We start from the raw sequence: 18024 nt of genomic DNA, 5'->3' as shown, positions 1-18024 counted from the left end.
CTCTGAAGAGCTTTTAAAACCGACAGAGCAACACGTAAAACAAAACATACATATCAAGTCATGCACAAATGAAACATATAAAGCAAGAGTTCTTACCAGTATATAAACATGCAACACAAAAGAATCACAACATTTAAAGCTCAAACACATCAAACTTATAGTTAACAGCTGTCATATTCCTGACTTGTTACATGCATTTTTTTATGTAGAAAATAGTGTATTAAACCTGGTTTTACAGCTAGCTCAGCGTCTTACTTCCCTTAATCTCTAATTAAAACAGAACTGACAAGCTGACAAGCTAACAAGCTGACCTTAACATTAAAGAAAACAAACCAGCGGAAGTTTAATCATGGGAATTATCAAAATATGTATAAACTATAATTTAATTTTATTTAAATTACCATAACAAAAAAGCATTACAAATTGTATCAACAGGTCAAATTAACACGAAAGTAAGATTTGAGAATACGAGAAAGTTACTGAAAGCTAGTTGAAAGCAAAAATTTTTTTATTAATAACAAAAAAACCATGCATAACAGACTAAAATCAACTGAAATACATCCAAGGGATTTACTATTTAACGTCATTGGCAGTCAAACGAAGACATGATTTGTGCAATGCCAAAAAAAAAAAATTAAACAAACGTAACGACAAGCCAACGTAAACTATAATATTAAAAGATCTTATTACAAAAATGGCAAGATAACCTTTAGACATATACCTCGCGGAATTAGACACACACGGTCATCTCAGTACAAGAATCTATGACAGACTAGGCGATTTTAATTTTGAAATTATCAATTTCCCACACCTTGGTAGCAATATACCAACTTCACCTGCATATGGGAAATACATTTCGCAAAGTCATTCAGTATTCAGGAGAATACAGCAACAACTCAGACTTTGTATTCCTCACATTTTATTTATGCTTTGTTTTTATGCCTTTTTGTGTTCCTTTGTTCGTATGACGTGGCTCTGTACTTATACATCCCGTCATTGTGTAATCGTGCCATAGTAAATGTTTGTTTATATATATACATATGCATATATAGATATGTATATATATCTATATATATAGAGAGAGATGTTTGTTTTTATAGTGAACACAATATTGACTGCTGTACCCCTTTTTTTACATTTTAACATATGTCTGTTTGTTTTGTTCACTCATCGTTAGCAATGTTATTGAATAATGCGACTGTCATACAAGTGAGGAGTTTAGCCAGCTAATTAACCAGTTTAATACACCATGTTCTATGCATAAGAAAATGCCTGCATCAAGGCAGGAATATGACAGTTGTTGTCCATTCTTGTGATATGTTGGAGCTTTTGATTTTGCCATTTGATAACGGACTTTTTCTGTGATTTTTTTTTGTGGACGGTCGTCTTTGCTAAGGGTGTTTTAAGTTTACCCTCGACATACGTTGTTTTTTCATTGGTGTCTAATTACTTTTTCAAAAGTTGAAAATATAAAGCATTCGAAAGATACCAAAACGAATTTACAAAGCCGACTAAGAAATCTGAGCTATTTAACTTATCTCAAAGGTACCTTTGATAACTATTTACAAAGATCCTTGTTAAAATCATTGATGTTTTGAATGAGAATGAAAATATAGTCTTAAGTACATAAATATTAAATTAGTATACGATATGGGTTGTTCCATCTGTTAAAAGCTGTACGGAGTTATGTATTTGCTTACACACACGTCATTTTGTCATCTGAAAGAAATTTGCCTCATTGACCATCTTGCAATACCTCCTGAGGTTTATAAACAATGTCATGAATTTATGGTTATTGTATTAACATTGCATGACATCACCGTACAACAAACTATTTTCAACAGACAATGTGATAGGATACCAATGATACCAGTCTGACCTTCATATACTGCACAAAATTTGCATTGGTTAAGTTAAGTAATGACATTTTTTTTCTAAAGTATAACAGATAAAGCAAATTTCATTTACAAAAAAACACAGATAAAACAAGTTACACTTGCAGTAATTTTTAGGATTTGTAACCGACTTACAAAGCAGGGGGACTGTAAAATATTCTTGACGCATGCGCGCCAATGCCTTGTAAATCAGTACCAAGTCCTAAATATTTCTGTAAAAAATAACTTAAGAAATATAAATTATTTCATAAATATATTCAATAACGACGACAGAAGATCTGTTTAATTGGGAACAATACATTCCTCATTTGTTTATATAGAAACAAAAAAATTGAGAACGGGAATGAGGAATTTGTCAAAGAGACAACAACCAGACCATCGGGTAGAAAGCATTGTTAACACACAAAAAAAGTCATACATTCACATGGAGGATCATTGAAGTTACCAATTCGAGAAATCGAATCATATCAGATAAGTCATTAAATCACTGAATCTGACGTTCTCAGAATGCAGAACTATGTGTTTCTACAATGATGCACCTTATAAGACATTAACTATATATATATACCAGTGGTCTCGTTAGCCCAAAATAGAAGGGCGCCGCGCCCTGGGTGCCCTAAGCCGCGCCCTGTGTGACCTCAGACGCGCCCTGGGTGCCCTAAGCCGCGCCCTGTGTGACCTCAGACGCGCCCTTCTGCCCTGACGCCGTTTTCTGAAAAACCCTTGCTTGTGCCGTTTTGGTAAAATTGCCTTTTGTTTCATCGATTTCTTATCAGAAGTTAAATTACATATATGACACCTGGTGATTGCCCCCAGGTAACGAGGTTAATCATGTCATTACAATCAATTATTGTGGATAAGACTTCATAGGTGTTAATTACTAGGTAATTTAATTAAGACAATGTACCTTTTTGTCATAAATATGATGAATGGGTCGGCATTTTCTTTTCGATCTCCAAGTCACAATGAAAGAGTGTATGAATGAAGACTTTCATGAATTTAGAATTGAATTGAAGTAATCAACTTTGCCTTCACAGAAACATCGTCCATCTCAACTTGTGAGCGTCAAGCAGACGTAAACATGTTGGAAATTAATTTTGGAGTTACTTCCCCTGAAAAAGCTTATTACAAAATTGTGCTCCTAAAATATTATTTAGCACTAAAAATAGGAAAAAATAACCAATTGAATACAAAATTATATAAGAATGTTACCATAAGGATACTAACTGTCCTTGAACATACAAAAACAATATATTGCAATCTATTTTTTATAATCATACTTTTGGCAATCCATGTTTAATACATTCTCAAGTAAGAAATATGTTACAACCCTTGATTGATTGGTGTCAAGCTATCAACTTACAAAAATGGAAGTGTGTATTTAACTACACACTTCCATTTTTTTTTTTTTTTTTTTTTTTTTTTTAAAGATAAAAAAAAAAAAAATAGAAGTGTGTAGTTAAACTCTCATCACAAATCAACATGATGAAGCTACACTAAATTATATATTCCTAAACACAAACAAAAAAAAAAGTTTTGAGGGCCAAGCTCTAGATAAAAATTTTGAAATACAACTACTCTGTCATGTACACGTATGGTAAACTATGAGATGTTTAGTTTATGTTCTTTTTTTTGGAAGGAGAGGGGGTGAGGAAGAAAAGTAAGTTTATTTTGCCTCTTTTGGTTAATAGTATGAATTTGTATTGCCATGTTATATGAACATGTAGTATGAATGACTTTTCTTATGCAAATTTTATAGAATAAATAATCATAACAACAACTTATGCATCTTTATTGACAATATATACAGTAAAAAATGTGTGAACTCGTGATACACGCAGGGACGTAGACAAAAGAAATTAGCAGTGCCTTCTCCTATCATAACAAAGTGCCCTGCCCTCCACTGGCACCCTGTCCCTTTTGAATTCTAGCTAGAGCACTGTATACGTTAGACTACACCACATTATCTGCAAGGTCTTAATAAATCATGTGAATAAAGTAAGTCGAATGTTGGTTTTTTAATTATTTTTTTAATTAAAAAATAGACAAGGTAACATAACAATAAACTGACAGCACGAATTTAAGCACATTTCCCATGTAACAATCAAACAGGAATTCCAAATTACCTGAAAGAATAAAAATAAAAGTTTATCATAGAATAAATTTAAGATAATAAGGACAAACATGTATGAAATAAAAACAAAATGTATGATACCTATGATTTTAGTGAGACTTTGGTATAAATATTGATAACCTATCGTGTACAATTAATGCACGACTTTGTAAACTCCGTTGCATGTGAGGGTTTCGGATAAAAAAGTTTAAAGGTCAAAATAAAGTACCATGTTGAAAAGCATTCAGAACACAAAATTCCAAAAACTTGAGGTTTTGTCAATTACAGCTGAGGTAATATATTCTTGGTGTAGACAATTGTCAGTATTTAGAAAAATTGAAAGTTTTGTAAGCAGTTAATTTATGAGTATGACTATATCAATGATAATTCATGTCAATGTATAAGTGCTGACTACTGGGCTGGTAATACCAAGTTGGAGAAAAACTTCACCAGCAGTTGCATCGACCCATTGGTTTTAATAAACTCATCATAGATACCAGGATTAAAATATTGTCAGGATTAAAACATTGTACGCCAAACGCTTGTTTCGTCTACACTGAAAGACTCACCAGTGACGCTCGAATAAAAATAAATAAAAGGCCAAATAAATTACGATGTTGAAGAGCATTAATTCCAGTTGCTAACATATGATAAAATCTCACAAACAATTTTCGTTAAAATGTGCGCTCTGTAGTTTTAAAATAAAAAAAAAGAGACTTGTTTCGTATTTTTCATGTTGGGCCCTTTTAATGCCGACACACGGTATGGGTTTTTCGCATTCGTCGTCTATAATTGCTTACATCTACTTCATTTGTACTTCGGTGGATAGTTGTCTCATTGGCAATCATACCACATCTCCTTATTTTTATATTGTGATATATTTCAAAATGGTCACTGTCCTGAATAAAGTAATTTTATAGGATCTTTGTTATGTGATATATTTAAAAATAAATTATGATCATCTTTTTTTTTTAAAAGCGCATTAAATAAGAATGTCTTATTTAATCAGGAAGAACTTCTTTTTCATGTAGCTTACCACATTAAAACTCTTATGTTATATTGTTATATACATTGTATTTTTATTTTTTAATTATAAAGCTGATTATTTCTTACCGAAATCGTGCTCCAATAAAGTTATAAAGTTTTTACGTATACAATTGATAACTTATGGAAATACTTATTTGTTTTCACAAGGAATGCTTGTTATCGACTCATTTTTGACCATGAAACAACTACCTTGAAAACACGGCCTACATGACTTGAAAATAAATATACAATTATTAAAAAATGAATAAACACATACCAATGTCTTGGTGGAAATGGTCCAACGAATGGACGAGGGTATGGTGGGATATTGAGTGGCTGAAAGTTTACTGGTGGTCCCCTTCTTCCTCCTCCTCCAAAGAAATTACCACCTCCATTTGCAAGAAGGAATGGTAATCCAAATGCTCCTAAAGTTAAAAGACCACCAGCTGTCGATGAGGCTAAAGTAGGGAAAAGATTAAAACTCTGTGCTGACGTCATACCAAGAAGGGCCACAGAGGCCAACAGAACTACCAATAAGGAATTCATTTTCTCTGAAAAAGATAACATTTGAAATACATTTTTAAGAAAAATTACATTTCGTAACAAGTCTTTATGTTTCCAACCGCACCACCATGTCGATAAAATGCTGTAACGTAACCACAATTTTCACATACGGGTTCAATAAACGTCCTTCGTCTTACAGAAAGTTTCCTAGGGTTATGTTAAGCGTATACCTTGGAAAACTAAATGTGTTTAAATTGTTAAACTTTAAACTGTTCAAATCAAAGATTATACTGTATTAGAATAAATATGAAAATCTTCCTAATCAGAAGTTAACATTTGTTAATGATACAATTGTGAAAATTTTGGATGAAGATCTGTAAAAGCAAACGGGTTATTATTTATATGGTCGGAATCGTTTACTTTTGAATGTTTTCATCGCTGAAGCAACATATCTGAAATTCGACAAAACTAAAAAGGAGCATTTTATGTAATACAGTACCACTCAGGCAAATTTTACATTTTTTACTGAATTTAAGAATTATTGCTGGTTTTATAAATCTGGTAACTATGCTGGATATATAATTTTGAAATAACAGTTATATATATATAGTATGCATACAGGACAAAAGCCAAATAATGCTAAGTGTATTTATCCCAATAAAGGCTTAAGTAATAATTCTTACCGTTTGTCCTTTATGCTGGCTACTTGTTATAAAGTCTAGTGGCACATTATAAAAGAAAAGCAAGATTTTTATATGAAATGTAAATGAGGCTAAATGGAAAGGTTTCTAAGAGCAATAATTGTCAATCACAACGGGACACTACTTTTCTACAAACACATTAAACTTGACCAGTGATCAATAATATACATATTATTTTGTCAATAAGCCATCATTTTAATTGTCTAAGCATTGGTTATAAAAAAAATTCCGTTAAGACATCATTAAATAAAAATGCTATTGGAAATAAAAGAAAGAAAGTACATTGTAGAGATAACTTCGTAAACTTTTCCAGAATGGTTCACTGTAAAAATATGTAGATGGTTACATTATAGTACTATAAAAGGGTTTTGAAGAGTACAAGGTAACATATTCTCCAATGTTAAATTGTTGTAGTAGGATTGTAAAATTTTATTAAAACCCTTTTATATTTGACTACTGAACACAAAATTTCGAAAATAATTCTATGAATAAGCAAAATGATTTATCATACAAATTTAGGACGGGAGTAACGTGTGGTAAGTAACTTGAATAGCGTAGTAAAAAAATCCAAACCACATTCTTAACTTTATTTTTATTTATTTACTTTAATTTATATTTTATTTTAAGTTCTTTTTAAGTTTAACTCGAAATATGTTTTCAATTAAAAATAAATCCCATTTTCCTTTATCCTCATATCACAAGACATGAAATTTACCGAAAGAAAATTACTTTAAATAAATCTTATATAAACAGTTATAATTGTCATTTTCTGGAATCAGATTGTTCTGTTTCACATGTTGTTACCACAAATCAATCAAAACCTTTCGTCAATTTTCTCATATATACACAGATTTGGTTTGGAAATTTGACTGTACCAGTAGAAAACTTAGTACAAACAGATAAACAGGTCCTAGCTTTAAATGTGATGTTGTTTCCAGACCCCATGGATACGACCAGTGTTGACTGGTCGACCCTTTGGTTCCCTTTGAGTGTTCCGATTATCCTGAAAGATTCTTAAACAATGTGGTGGAATCTATTAATATTGTTTTTGTCGGTTCTTGCACTGATTTTGTTGCTAAAAAATTAAAACACCGTTGACTGCGTATGTTGCTGTAGATATCTATATTTAGGCATTGCAAAATGTCATATTGATGTTTTTACACTAAATCCATTTGATGAGTACCGATTGATACTTTAGTCTTGGATGAAACATCGATTTACCTATTAGTTGTGATAGGCATTGCACTAGATTTCAGTTACTCTGAGCCAAGTTCACTTATGCAAGTACAAGTGTTTTAAAGTGTTTGTGTTAGTTTTATCAATTCTTTCTGTCTATCTGAAGAACTTAACCCATTCGCCTTATTTTGACGGTTTGTTCTTATCAGACTTTTGTTGTGCTGAAACAACACGGTCCCAGATAAGGTGAGGGTGGAGCGCTCGGAGACATGTTTGACCTACCGTTTCCCAAGTCAGAAGCCTTTAAATCAGTATTTTGTTGGTTGCTATCTATCATATTGGTTTTTGTTTATTATCATATATATATAGTCTTGATCTAGACTTTTGGATATCTCCATTTGAATTTTTCACATTTGTTGTCCCAGTTACGGTCACCTACATCCTTGTTCTTTACCACTTAAATAAAGGAATTAGTTTTCTCGTTTTGATTGTTTTACAATTTGTCATCCTAGTATAGCTATTTATTATTGAATCATATACTAAGAAAACATATATGTCTACTGCTTTTTTTTGGAATGGATGCACATTTTTTTTTTGGAATGGATGCAAAATGGATGCAAATTGGGTACTCGGTGCAATTGCGAGTACTACTTTGCCTTTGGCGATAACTTTACTCTGTTATAAAAAGACAAACAGTCGAAATGAACGTTTAGTTCTCTTTTGAAATTTTTCTCGGAGTGTCTTTTAACAGTATTTAAAAAATTTATTTGGCAAATAATCGATAACTTTTTTGAAAACTATTTTTATTACAAAATAACTATAACATATCAGTTAAACACAGTACTTATATATATAACTTTATTCTCATAACCAAAGTACAATGGTACAGAGACATATACAAATAAATTAACATAGTATAAATTTTAAATACAAATGTAAAATAGAGACATAAAGTGATTACCCAGGAGATTCTAGGCATTTAACAATAATTCTTATAAACTTGCACAGATTGTTTAGTTCAGACGGGTTGCTACTATTCATTAGACCTTGAAATTTTACAATATTTGGTCTGTTTATAAAATGATGCTTTAGTAGCAGTTGTCTACTATCGTCTATTGCCGAGCATTCTAAAATATAATGGAACTCGTCGCCAATGTCACCAGAATTGCACAAAGTACAAATACGATTTTCTCTCTGAATGTTTTGTCATCTACCAATTTCGATAGGAATTTTTGTGTTCAACGTTCTAAATCTACAAAAAGAAGCAATATTTTTGTCATCTAAAATATCAAAGTAGGTTTCGAAATTTATGCTATTTTTGAATAATTTATAATCTAGAGCTTATGGAGAATTCTGTACAGTAGCATACCATGTCTGTCTGAACTGGTCAGTTAATCTTAATTTAACAGTATCATACAACCAGTTTTTACTATTTGATAGCCCACAATTATCAAGCACAGATTTTACATTCTTACACCAAGCTATATTTCCATTATAACTACCAGTAACAAGATTGTATAGAATAACAGGAAGTTTCTTATTTTCACCAGTTACAAGCTTTTCCCAATAATTAATAGTATGTAACTTAATAAAAATATCCAGTGGGAATCAACCAAGTTCCCCATATATCATATAATCAGGTGTTGATTTTTAAGATTAAGCAGTAATTTACAAAATTTTTAGACGTCACATATACAACGCTTATACTATAGTATAGATATATGAACATGTGAAGTTAAGAAATCATGAGATGTATACACTTATGTTAAATTAAATTAATGATAATGACTAGAAATCAGGCAATGCCAAAGCTGATATTTCAGTGGTAAGAGTTGTCGTTTCCTGAAAACCCTGCGTTCGATACTGGTGAGCTGAAAGCAGCTACCGATGGCGCAACAAAACCCATGTTTGTTCCCGGAGCGGTAGATAAGCTATTAGGGATTTCATTATTGTTCTGATAGTATTGATTCTTAATGTCTGTGTATGAAGGAAAACCGCCAATCGATAATGTTGGACCTGTAAGCATAGATGTTAGAGGAACAGCACCACCCGCAGCTGTGAAGGGAACTGTCGATAAGGTATTGTCGCCTTGATGGCTGTTCTGGTAGTTAAAGTGGTTCTCTGCGTATGACGGAAATTGTTGAAGTCCAATGGAACTTGGATATCCTTTGTTATAAGAGCCGCCATCGTTGTATGATTGGTATATTTCATGATAATTGATACGCTTACCATATTCTTTAATCACTTTGCAGTGTTTGCCTACTGAAAAAAAGAAATGTGTACAATATAAAACATTTGATGTGTTTTCAATAAAAGGTCATCTATGGCGCCCTTATGTGTTGTTTTGGTGGTGTTTATTTTGCCTTCAGAATTGCATATGCCGGAAGGGGGCTTCATCTGGCCCCCAAACAAAAATGAATACTAGTTCAGCAAAAATGGGCATCACACTTAACTGATTTAGACATTTTAAAACGAAATGTTTTTCATCTTTTAATTCATTATCCATGATCTTTAAAAAATAATTAATTTCTTAAATTGTTATCGCAAAACTGTGTAAGGGACCGTCCCGGGGTGTGATGTGGTGTGGTACATGTAAGCTTTAGTTCAACGCTATGGCTATGGGATTAATAATAATATTTCAGGCGCTGTCTTCTTGCTTTATGGTTTTGTGATTGAGTAGAGGAAGGTGAATTTACCCCTTACAATATCTAATTTTCAGTTGTTTTAAAGACCTCCATTTTGACTCTCAATAAGTAGCAAGTGATGTGGTAATTTTTGGATGTCTCCCGTATTGCAATTAAAGTAGGGCTTCCGTTTGGATGTGCGGAATGTATAAATACATAGCCACGTCCGGTGAGAATAGGGACAACACGTTAAAGAACATTTGCAACAACTCTCGAAGGGTCAATATGTGACCTGTTACATGCTAAAATCCCCAGTAAAAAGGTCCTGTCCTTCATTACAGTCGACCTTTTACAATGTACGACCTACCTATTGCGTTATTTGTTAATTTGTTCTCGTCTGGACATGTATGCATGGAATATTTGCCACACGACGTTTGGTAAACAACAATCAATCAATCAATCAATTGAAATGTATGATTAAGCCTAGTCGATTGAGTCCGTTTACGCTGCAATCTTGGTTCTACTTCCGTATACGACAAGACACAACATAATCAAAATTAACAATTCATCAAATTAAACTTTTTATACATAAAAGATAATGCAATCTGCCATTACCATGTTGTTTTGTTTGAAATAAATAAACTTACGTTGTCCAATATATCCATAATTCCCTTCAGTAAAATCATAAATGTCCTTTTGTGGATACTGTATATTTGTTGCGGGGAATGCTTGGTGGTCGAATGTTTGATGGTCGAATGGTTGAGTGTCGAATGCTTGAGCACTAACTAACGGCCCTGTTCCAGCTTCCCATGTTGGGGTGTGATATCCCCATCCATCTCCACGATCTTCGTCCCAGTTATCTACAGGGGCATTAAAATCATCAACGTCGTCTTCAAAGAAGCCTATATCACCTCTTTGAGCATATACTATACAAATCAATCCCAATACGCATAGAAGCAATTTCATTTTAGTCTGAAAAAGGAAAGGAAAGGTTTCTCAAAATATTGTACAAATTGTATGCATACTATGAATACTATTGGCATGTAAATGTTTTTGTATTATCAATATTTAACTTTACGATTGCACTATTTTTCTTATGTACTGTAGAATAAGTTTTGATTGTAACAATCTGAATGCAACAACGAACTCTTGTTGCTTATATTCTGAATTATTATCTTGATCGCTGGTATAAAATAATACTATTCTTAAAAGTTGAATGCAAATCAAAGGAATATTTAGAATAAATAACTATATCATACTCACATATTGTTGTTTTGAAATTTAAGGAAGTTAATCGGATATAGTTTTCAGCTTTATAATACTGTTATTTTTTTGAAAATCTTTAATTAATTTCGTACATATTTTATTGGCCAATAGCAATATACTTCACTTTTTTTCGGTGCAATATTGCACAATTTAAGGAAGTACATTATTTCTGAAATGTACATATGGACGTTAATCATCGTAAAGGATTTGATTTTGACACCTTTCAAGAATCGATATGATGTATAAAAAAACTGGAATATGGACATTTTCTATAACATTGTGATGTATGTGAGCAAATCAAAAGGGTTGCAGTTAAACGTAATCAAATTATTTATTTTATCATATTTTTCATTAAAAAAATATATTACAAAAAGCCCAGGGGTCTCCTAATACATATCAAACACATTTGTTTTATTAGTTTTCTATATGTAATTAATGTTAATATAAATGTATCTTAAAATGTCCTTTTTATTGATACAGCTGTATACTTTCAATTGTATAAAAGAATTTACATTTTTTTTAATAGCTCGTGTGTATTCGCAGGAGCACCAATTAACATTGCGTACTGAAGAATCTTAATTTAGTACTAAATTATCGTAGGACATGTAGTTAAAAAATCTCAACTTGAGTAGTTGTACGCATATCAGCCCTGTTTTATATTATACTTTAAAAGAGAGAAACAAAATACTATGAACACTTGTAATAGTCACGAAAAAAGTAAAGTCTTAAATCACCAAGCGAGGACATTTTCCAACTAAAAACACCTTTTATATCCCTCTTTATCTTGCCTAGATGCTAAATATGATATAGAATTTTTTTCTATCCTTATACAACTTTCATGATATTTGAAACCTAGTATATAGTAACAGTATTGGGTTTTCAAAAACTCCAGATTTTATTTTATACTCAAAGAATTAACACATTTGTTGGAGAATTTATTGCCGAATTTTCAGTTATCTTCTTTTTTAATGGACAATTCAGAAAAACTTAATATGGTAGTTGGACACTTACTGAAAGCTTATATTTAGCGGAAATTTATTTTTTAAATGTTGTCCATGAATGATTATAGTAAAGCCATCACTTCGCTGACCCAGTTCATTTACGATATACTGACCAGCTTATGATGCTCAATAGATAAATAGGAGCAATAAAAGTTGAAAGTATAATATATAAACATATTTTATTGAACAAATGGTCAACACTAATGACATTTTTACATGTATTAAGTCTTAAAAATGTGCGAACTGTCAAACACAAACATGATCTGATAAATATTTACCCTGGAGACCTACATACTTGTTCCCGGTCATATTAAGCTTAGTTTGGGTTATTTTTCTTCCAAAGTATAACAGGAAGAGTTATACTTCGCATGCATTTTCTGCTTTTTCAAATTATTGATTGTTTTCTAAACGGATCTTTAGTATTTTTCTCCAATCCGATAACGCGATTTTGTATTTGAAACTGAAATACATGTAGTGAAAAAATATACAAAGTCATTTGTTTGTTCGAATCTTTCTTTACCATTTTTAATCGTTTTTATCTTTATTTAAATATACTCCCATGTCTGCTGTAAATCTATACTTTACACAATATTCATTAGATTTTCTGGTTATTTTTTTTTTGTTTTTTTTATTAAAACATGATTAAATTAAGCTTATCACATATCTTTAAACAAACTATTCAGATAAGTTGAAAATGGTTTGACGCATCAGATCGGTAAGCATGAACATCCACTAACAAAACGGAAAAGACACAACGTTCTTATCCAAGAGTTGCAGACTTAATTATCTGACAAGTCGACTGATTTAGCTAATTAAGAAGACTTAACTAAGTGACAAGTAGGTTGCAGATATGTGCCACCATACCAGAGTAATTGCAGATAATTCAAATATTCTTAAACTTATGTGTGGTGATAATCATCATAGATTCCAGGATGAACATTGTCTACGCCAGGCGCGCGGTTCGTGTAGACAATAAGTGACGCTCGAATTAACAAAGACAAAATGAGTACGAATTTGTGGATCATTGAGGACCAAAATAAAATGAAAGTTTTCGTCAATATGGCTACGGTAATATATTCCTCGGGTAAAAAATCCTTGATATTTTGAAGTTATGATTATCGTTTGTTGGTCTCTCACTAGATATTTTCTACCTTCAATGTTGCAGACAACAAACATAATTTCATTGCCAAGAACTTCTGTGTCGCGTGCAGTGTTAACCTCACAACAATATATTTATGTTGGTTTTTCTTTTGTCTGTCGGTTTTCGAAAACAAACACTTATATAGTAATTACTAAAATTTTAATCCTAAAAACGGACATATAATATTTCCTTATAATAATTTCTTAATTATTTTTATCTATTGAGGTAACTACTATTATTTTTATGAGATAGGCTTTAAAATTCGAATCGAGTGGTTTTTATCAGATTTCTCCATTTTACACCATATAGGACGAAAAAGTCATACAAGTTCTTTCAATAAATTACATTGTGCCTCAAATTTCTAGGAGATAAGAAAGGTAACCCATGTTTTCTTTTATGATTTTGCAAAAATTTCATCCACACTAAATCTTACATTGAAATCATTTGAATGTGAAATTGTCTCGGCTTCCATTAGCGTTTCGGGGCTCCGATATTACAAGTCAAACTGAAAAAGACGTTACGTGAGCAACGTTCCTATGGTAACCATTGTTCTTAGTCAATATTGTTTGATGACTGTACAGAAAGTCGAAGGTACATCAAAAGAAGAAATTGTAAAGGTACTGTCATCACCCGATGCAACCCGTGTCATCCTCTTCAATAGATCTTATGTTAGTGGAGTTACGTTGTTCAATAGACCATATGGTATACCATGTTAACACATGTTATGGGGTTATTCTATGGAAATAGAGTAACACCGTATTATAACCATGCTAGTATACGGTATGGGGTTATCCTATTCAAGTAAGATTACACAGTAATGATACAAATTTAGCATATAGTATGGAGTTATACTAATCAATAAAGGTAACACAGAAATTATACAATGTTAGCACATAGGATAAACTGAGTATGGGGTTATCTTATTCAAGTAAATAACACAGATATTTTGGTATGACACAGAGGCTGAACATTGACCAATCATTGTATTTCTTGTATAATCATACAAAAAAACAATACCCCATAACTTTCAAGCCACATGCAAACAGAGAGTGTAGAGGTCATTGTTACATTAATTGACCAAACTTTTGCATCTTGTCATGATACGACTAACGCTGCATCATGTAAAATAAAGATTCAAGTAAGTTGAGAATTAAATGCATTTATGATCATTTATACTTGTAAACAATTATACATATTACTTGATATTACTACATACTACGAAGGTTTATTTCCAATAATTCTCATTCCTCGTCCCGTCCCTTTTTGATTTGACTTAAAGCACGTTTTATTGTAGAATATTAAACGAGTGTCTTTAGTTTAAACTGGAACACATTTAATTGCCCTAATACTGATTAACTTGAATTGTCATGCGCGTAGCTACGTTTACGTCAAAACGCACGGGCGTACACTTGAATTTTGAAAATAAAACAAATAATTGACATAGAATAAGAAAAATTGGTCAAAAACACATCAGCCTTGTGCTTCTTTTTTCAATGGATTGTAATTTTGAATAAAAAGGGACTAAATTTAATCAAATAGACCATTTAATATATTTGTTCGAATCTTTAATTTGTAAAAGTCTGAATCTACTATGAATTCTACGTACTTTTCTTATATTTAAATCAATTCACCATCTGCTCAGATTCAATATGCTGTTTGTATTTTGTCGAGCCTGTGATTTATGTCCTAAAAGCGAGACAAAGCCGCGTCAATATTTAGGTTCCAAATGTGAATAAAGTCTTTTGAATGACTCTCCGTGAAATTTTACGAAAGTTGGACAGAAACTGTGTATGATCAAAAGAGTATTCAGAGCAATATAATAATGCAATTATATCTTTAGTTTTCCCGCATTTTAAGGACAAAATGTATTTCTTTAACTAATAAGTGGTCGCAGTTTGGGCTTACATTTTGTTATTTCTCAATTACATTAACTACTTGTCGAACCTTCATCGAATTTTATGAAAATGCCGAAGAAGCTTTTTCTATGACTAATGTCTAAAGCAAAAATTTTGAAAGCATTTGTTTTCGGTCATTTTTCTGTTCTTTTCTGATAGACAGAGAGCCGGACTCTTCTTTACGCAATTAATTGTTTTACATGCTCAATTTATACCCCTTCATCGATTGTCGTGAAATATTTCAGATCAAGAAAAAAATATCAAAAGGAAATTTTAGATTTTTTTTTAAATCTCTTTAAAGGAATGATAAATTGATTTACTTTTTGTTGGAAGAAATCCAAGGTATTTTTTTTATATTGCACCTCTTAGAAATATTTTTTTTTGTGTTCATTAAAAGGTGCTTTTGTCGATTGTACGCTCACTCACGGCACCCTTTAAACTTATTTAAAAGTAATATTGGTTTGGACGTTTTCTCTAAAACCAATGACCATTTGGCCAGCTTCCAGTTTAACACGATGAATAAGTTAACATATTACAAAATTTAACCAAAACAAATAGATATAGGAAGATGTGGTGTGAGTGCCAATGAGACAACTCTCCATCCAAATAACAATTTATAAAAAAAGTAAACCATTATAGGTCAATGTACGGCCTTCATCACAGCAAGCTATAAAGGGCCCCAAAATTACTAGTGTAAAACCATTAAAACGAACCCACTACCCGCAGGTGCTTCAACTTTGAGCGGTTGGCCCCCCTCATATCCCTCGCCAAGGTTTGGGCGTACACGTAAAAATGACCCAGCTACGCCACTGATTGTTTAACCAAAACCCACCCGCAGATCGATGAATCTAATTGAACGTGTTATGAAAAATTGAGTTATATTTGCTAAACATAAATATTTGTCAAACGTTTATATTGATTAACGACGTAGTTTTTAACTGCAAAACGCGCAACCTCTCTGTCAGCCCATAGCTGAGGCCGATAGCAAAATGTACTGTCCGGAATTGATACATACGTTTGTACCGGAAGTTGTGAAATTTATTTTCCGTTTAGTCAATTTCACTTTCACTTTCACTTTGACTCGTAAATTAATTAAATTCTGGCCTAGAAAGTGGGACAATTTATAACAGGAAACAGAAACCTGCTCTCATGAGGTTGATTAATAGAGAAATGTTATATCTATCTACTCCAAAATATTAAAATGAAATACATATGTCTTACTGCAAGTGCAAAAACTTCCCCCTCAAAAGTTGAACAGTTGAAGGCAAAACAACATGAAGAAATACATTTGTTTATCAGGGATAATATGAGAATGGTGCTACATTAAATGCAAGCTTACCAAGACATATTAGTTTATTTATTTATTGATAACACCACACTCAGAGATCCAGAAGCCCACATTATATTGCAGAACGTTTATCTGTTTATTGCACAAAACTTGCAGAATTATGTTGCATGAATCGCTGCCACTAAAACTTAATTTTAATATAATAAGGGTTCAGCTGGTATAGAATAGCTAACTGTAGACCATGCAACTAGTCCTATAATGCAAGGATGTGGTTATGTAACAGTGGTTTGATTCCGCCAGTGTACTTTATTTGGAGGATTTATGGTGTATTTGAATCCTGCATTGATGTAAACAATAAAGTTTTCGTCCAAGGAATGTTCACGCTAGTGTTTTGAAACCAGGATGCCTCTGTAATTGAAACTTTCTGTAAGAACAATAAAATTGAGAATGGAAATGGGGAATGTGTCAAAGAGACAACAACCCAACCATAAAACAGACAACAGCAGAAGGTCACCAATAGGTCTTCAATGCATCGAAAAACTCCCTCACCCGGAGGCGTCCTTCAGCTGACCCCTAAACAAATATATATACTAGTTCAGTGATAATGGATGTCATACTAAACTCCAAATTATGCACAAGAAACTAAAATTAAAAATCATACAAGACTAACAAAAGCCAGAGGCTCCTGACTTGTGACAGGTACCTCAAGCCAAGTAGAAAAGTAAATGCAACACCGTGATAAAATTCTCAATATATCTATACTTAGCACAGACTCAGAGATGTACATAATAATGGATGTTACAACACATGTATTGTAACCTACTTTGCAAACTCTTTGCCGATTTTATTGTTTTAAAAATGGCAATTAAAAAAGACAAAAGAACTTTTATTCTTTTTCAGATGCATAATAAAAAATAAATGCCCAAGAGTTCAGAGAAATCAACAATATCAAAATAAAATTAAATTCGCGAAAGTCTATTAATATTTTTGGCGAATTCAAGTCATTTCAAAACATGACGTCATACAAATGAAAACGCTAGAGTTGAAGGTTTTCCATTACGTGAACAATAGAAATTTGTATGATAAATGGATTTCTGATGTATTTATATGTTTTATTTTCTATTTTAATGCATTATACTAACATTTTACAGATTTCAGCAAGTCAACATGGCGGCTCTTTGGTTAAGAAATGTCAATTTTGAATTTGACAGTCGCTTACGAGAAACACATGTAAATTAAAGATGTCAAATGTTGGGATTGAGAAGTAAAAAAATTAAACAGGTTTTCTCGAGCAGTTATTCACGAAATAATCCATGCAAGCTACAGATTTATTAGAATGTTTGAACTTGATCTAACAAGGAGTAAAAAAGAACAGCCAAACACACAAAATACCA

The 18024-nt window shown here is 32.1% G+C and overlaps 1 protein-coding gene and 1 long non-coding RNA gene across 4 annotated transcripts in view; one reads left to right on the top strand and one right to left on the bottom strand.

The window, feature by feature from the left end:
* Nucleotides 1–3905: 3905 nt before the first annotated feature.
* Nucleotides 3906–13992, bottom strand: LOC139514568 (uncharacterized). 3 transcript variants are annotated; one of them, XM_071303959.1, is made up of 3 exons: nt 13881–13901; nt 5312–5585; nt 3906–4021 (listed from the first exon to the last, which is right to left on the bottom strand). In XM_071303959.1, the coding sequence occupies exons 2-3, from the start codon at nt 5578–5580 to the stop codon at nt 4018–4020; spliced, it is 273 nt and encodes a 90-aa protein (XP_071160060.1). In that variant the 5' UTR covers nt 5581–5585; nt 13881–13901; the 3' UTR covers nt 3906–4017. The 3 variants fall into 3 exon arrangements, with proteins under 3 accessions (XP_071160060.1, XP_071160059.1, XP_071160058.1); XM_071303958.1 differs by lacking the exon at nt 13881–13901 and adding an exon at nt 6222–6286; XM_071303957.1 differs by lacking the exons at nt 3906–4021; nt 5312–5585 and adding exons at nt 8239–9677; nt 10687–11011 and having other exon boundaries at nt 13881–13992.
* Nucleotides 13935–18024, top strand: part of LOC139514569 (uncharacterized) — a 31904-nt gene continuing 27814 nt past the window's right edge. The window contains exon 1 of the long non-coding RNA XR_011662636.1: nt 13935–14064. This is a non-coding gene — a long non-coding RNA (uncharacterized lncRNA). The remainder of the gene's footprint in view (nt 14065–18024) is intronic.

The sequence above is a fragment of the Mytilus edulis genome, chromosome 3, assembly GCF_963676685.1.
Source record: "Mytilus edulis chromosome 3, xbMytEdul2.2, whole genome shotgun sequence".
Lineage (NCBI taxonomy): Eukaryota > Metazoa > Mollusca > Bivalvia > Mytilida > Mytilidae > Mytilus > Mytilus edulis.
This window is presented reverse-complemented; position numbering and strand designations above follow the sequence as displayed.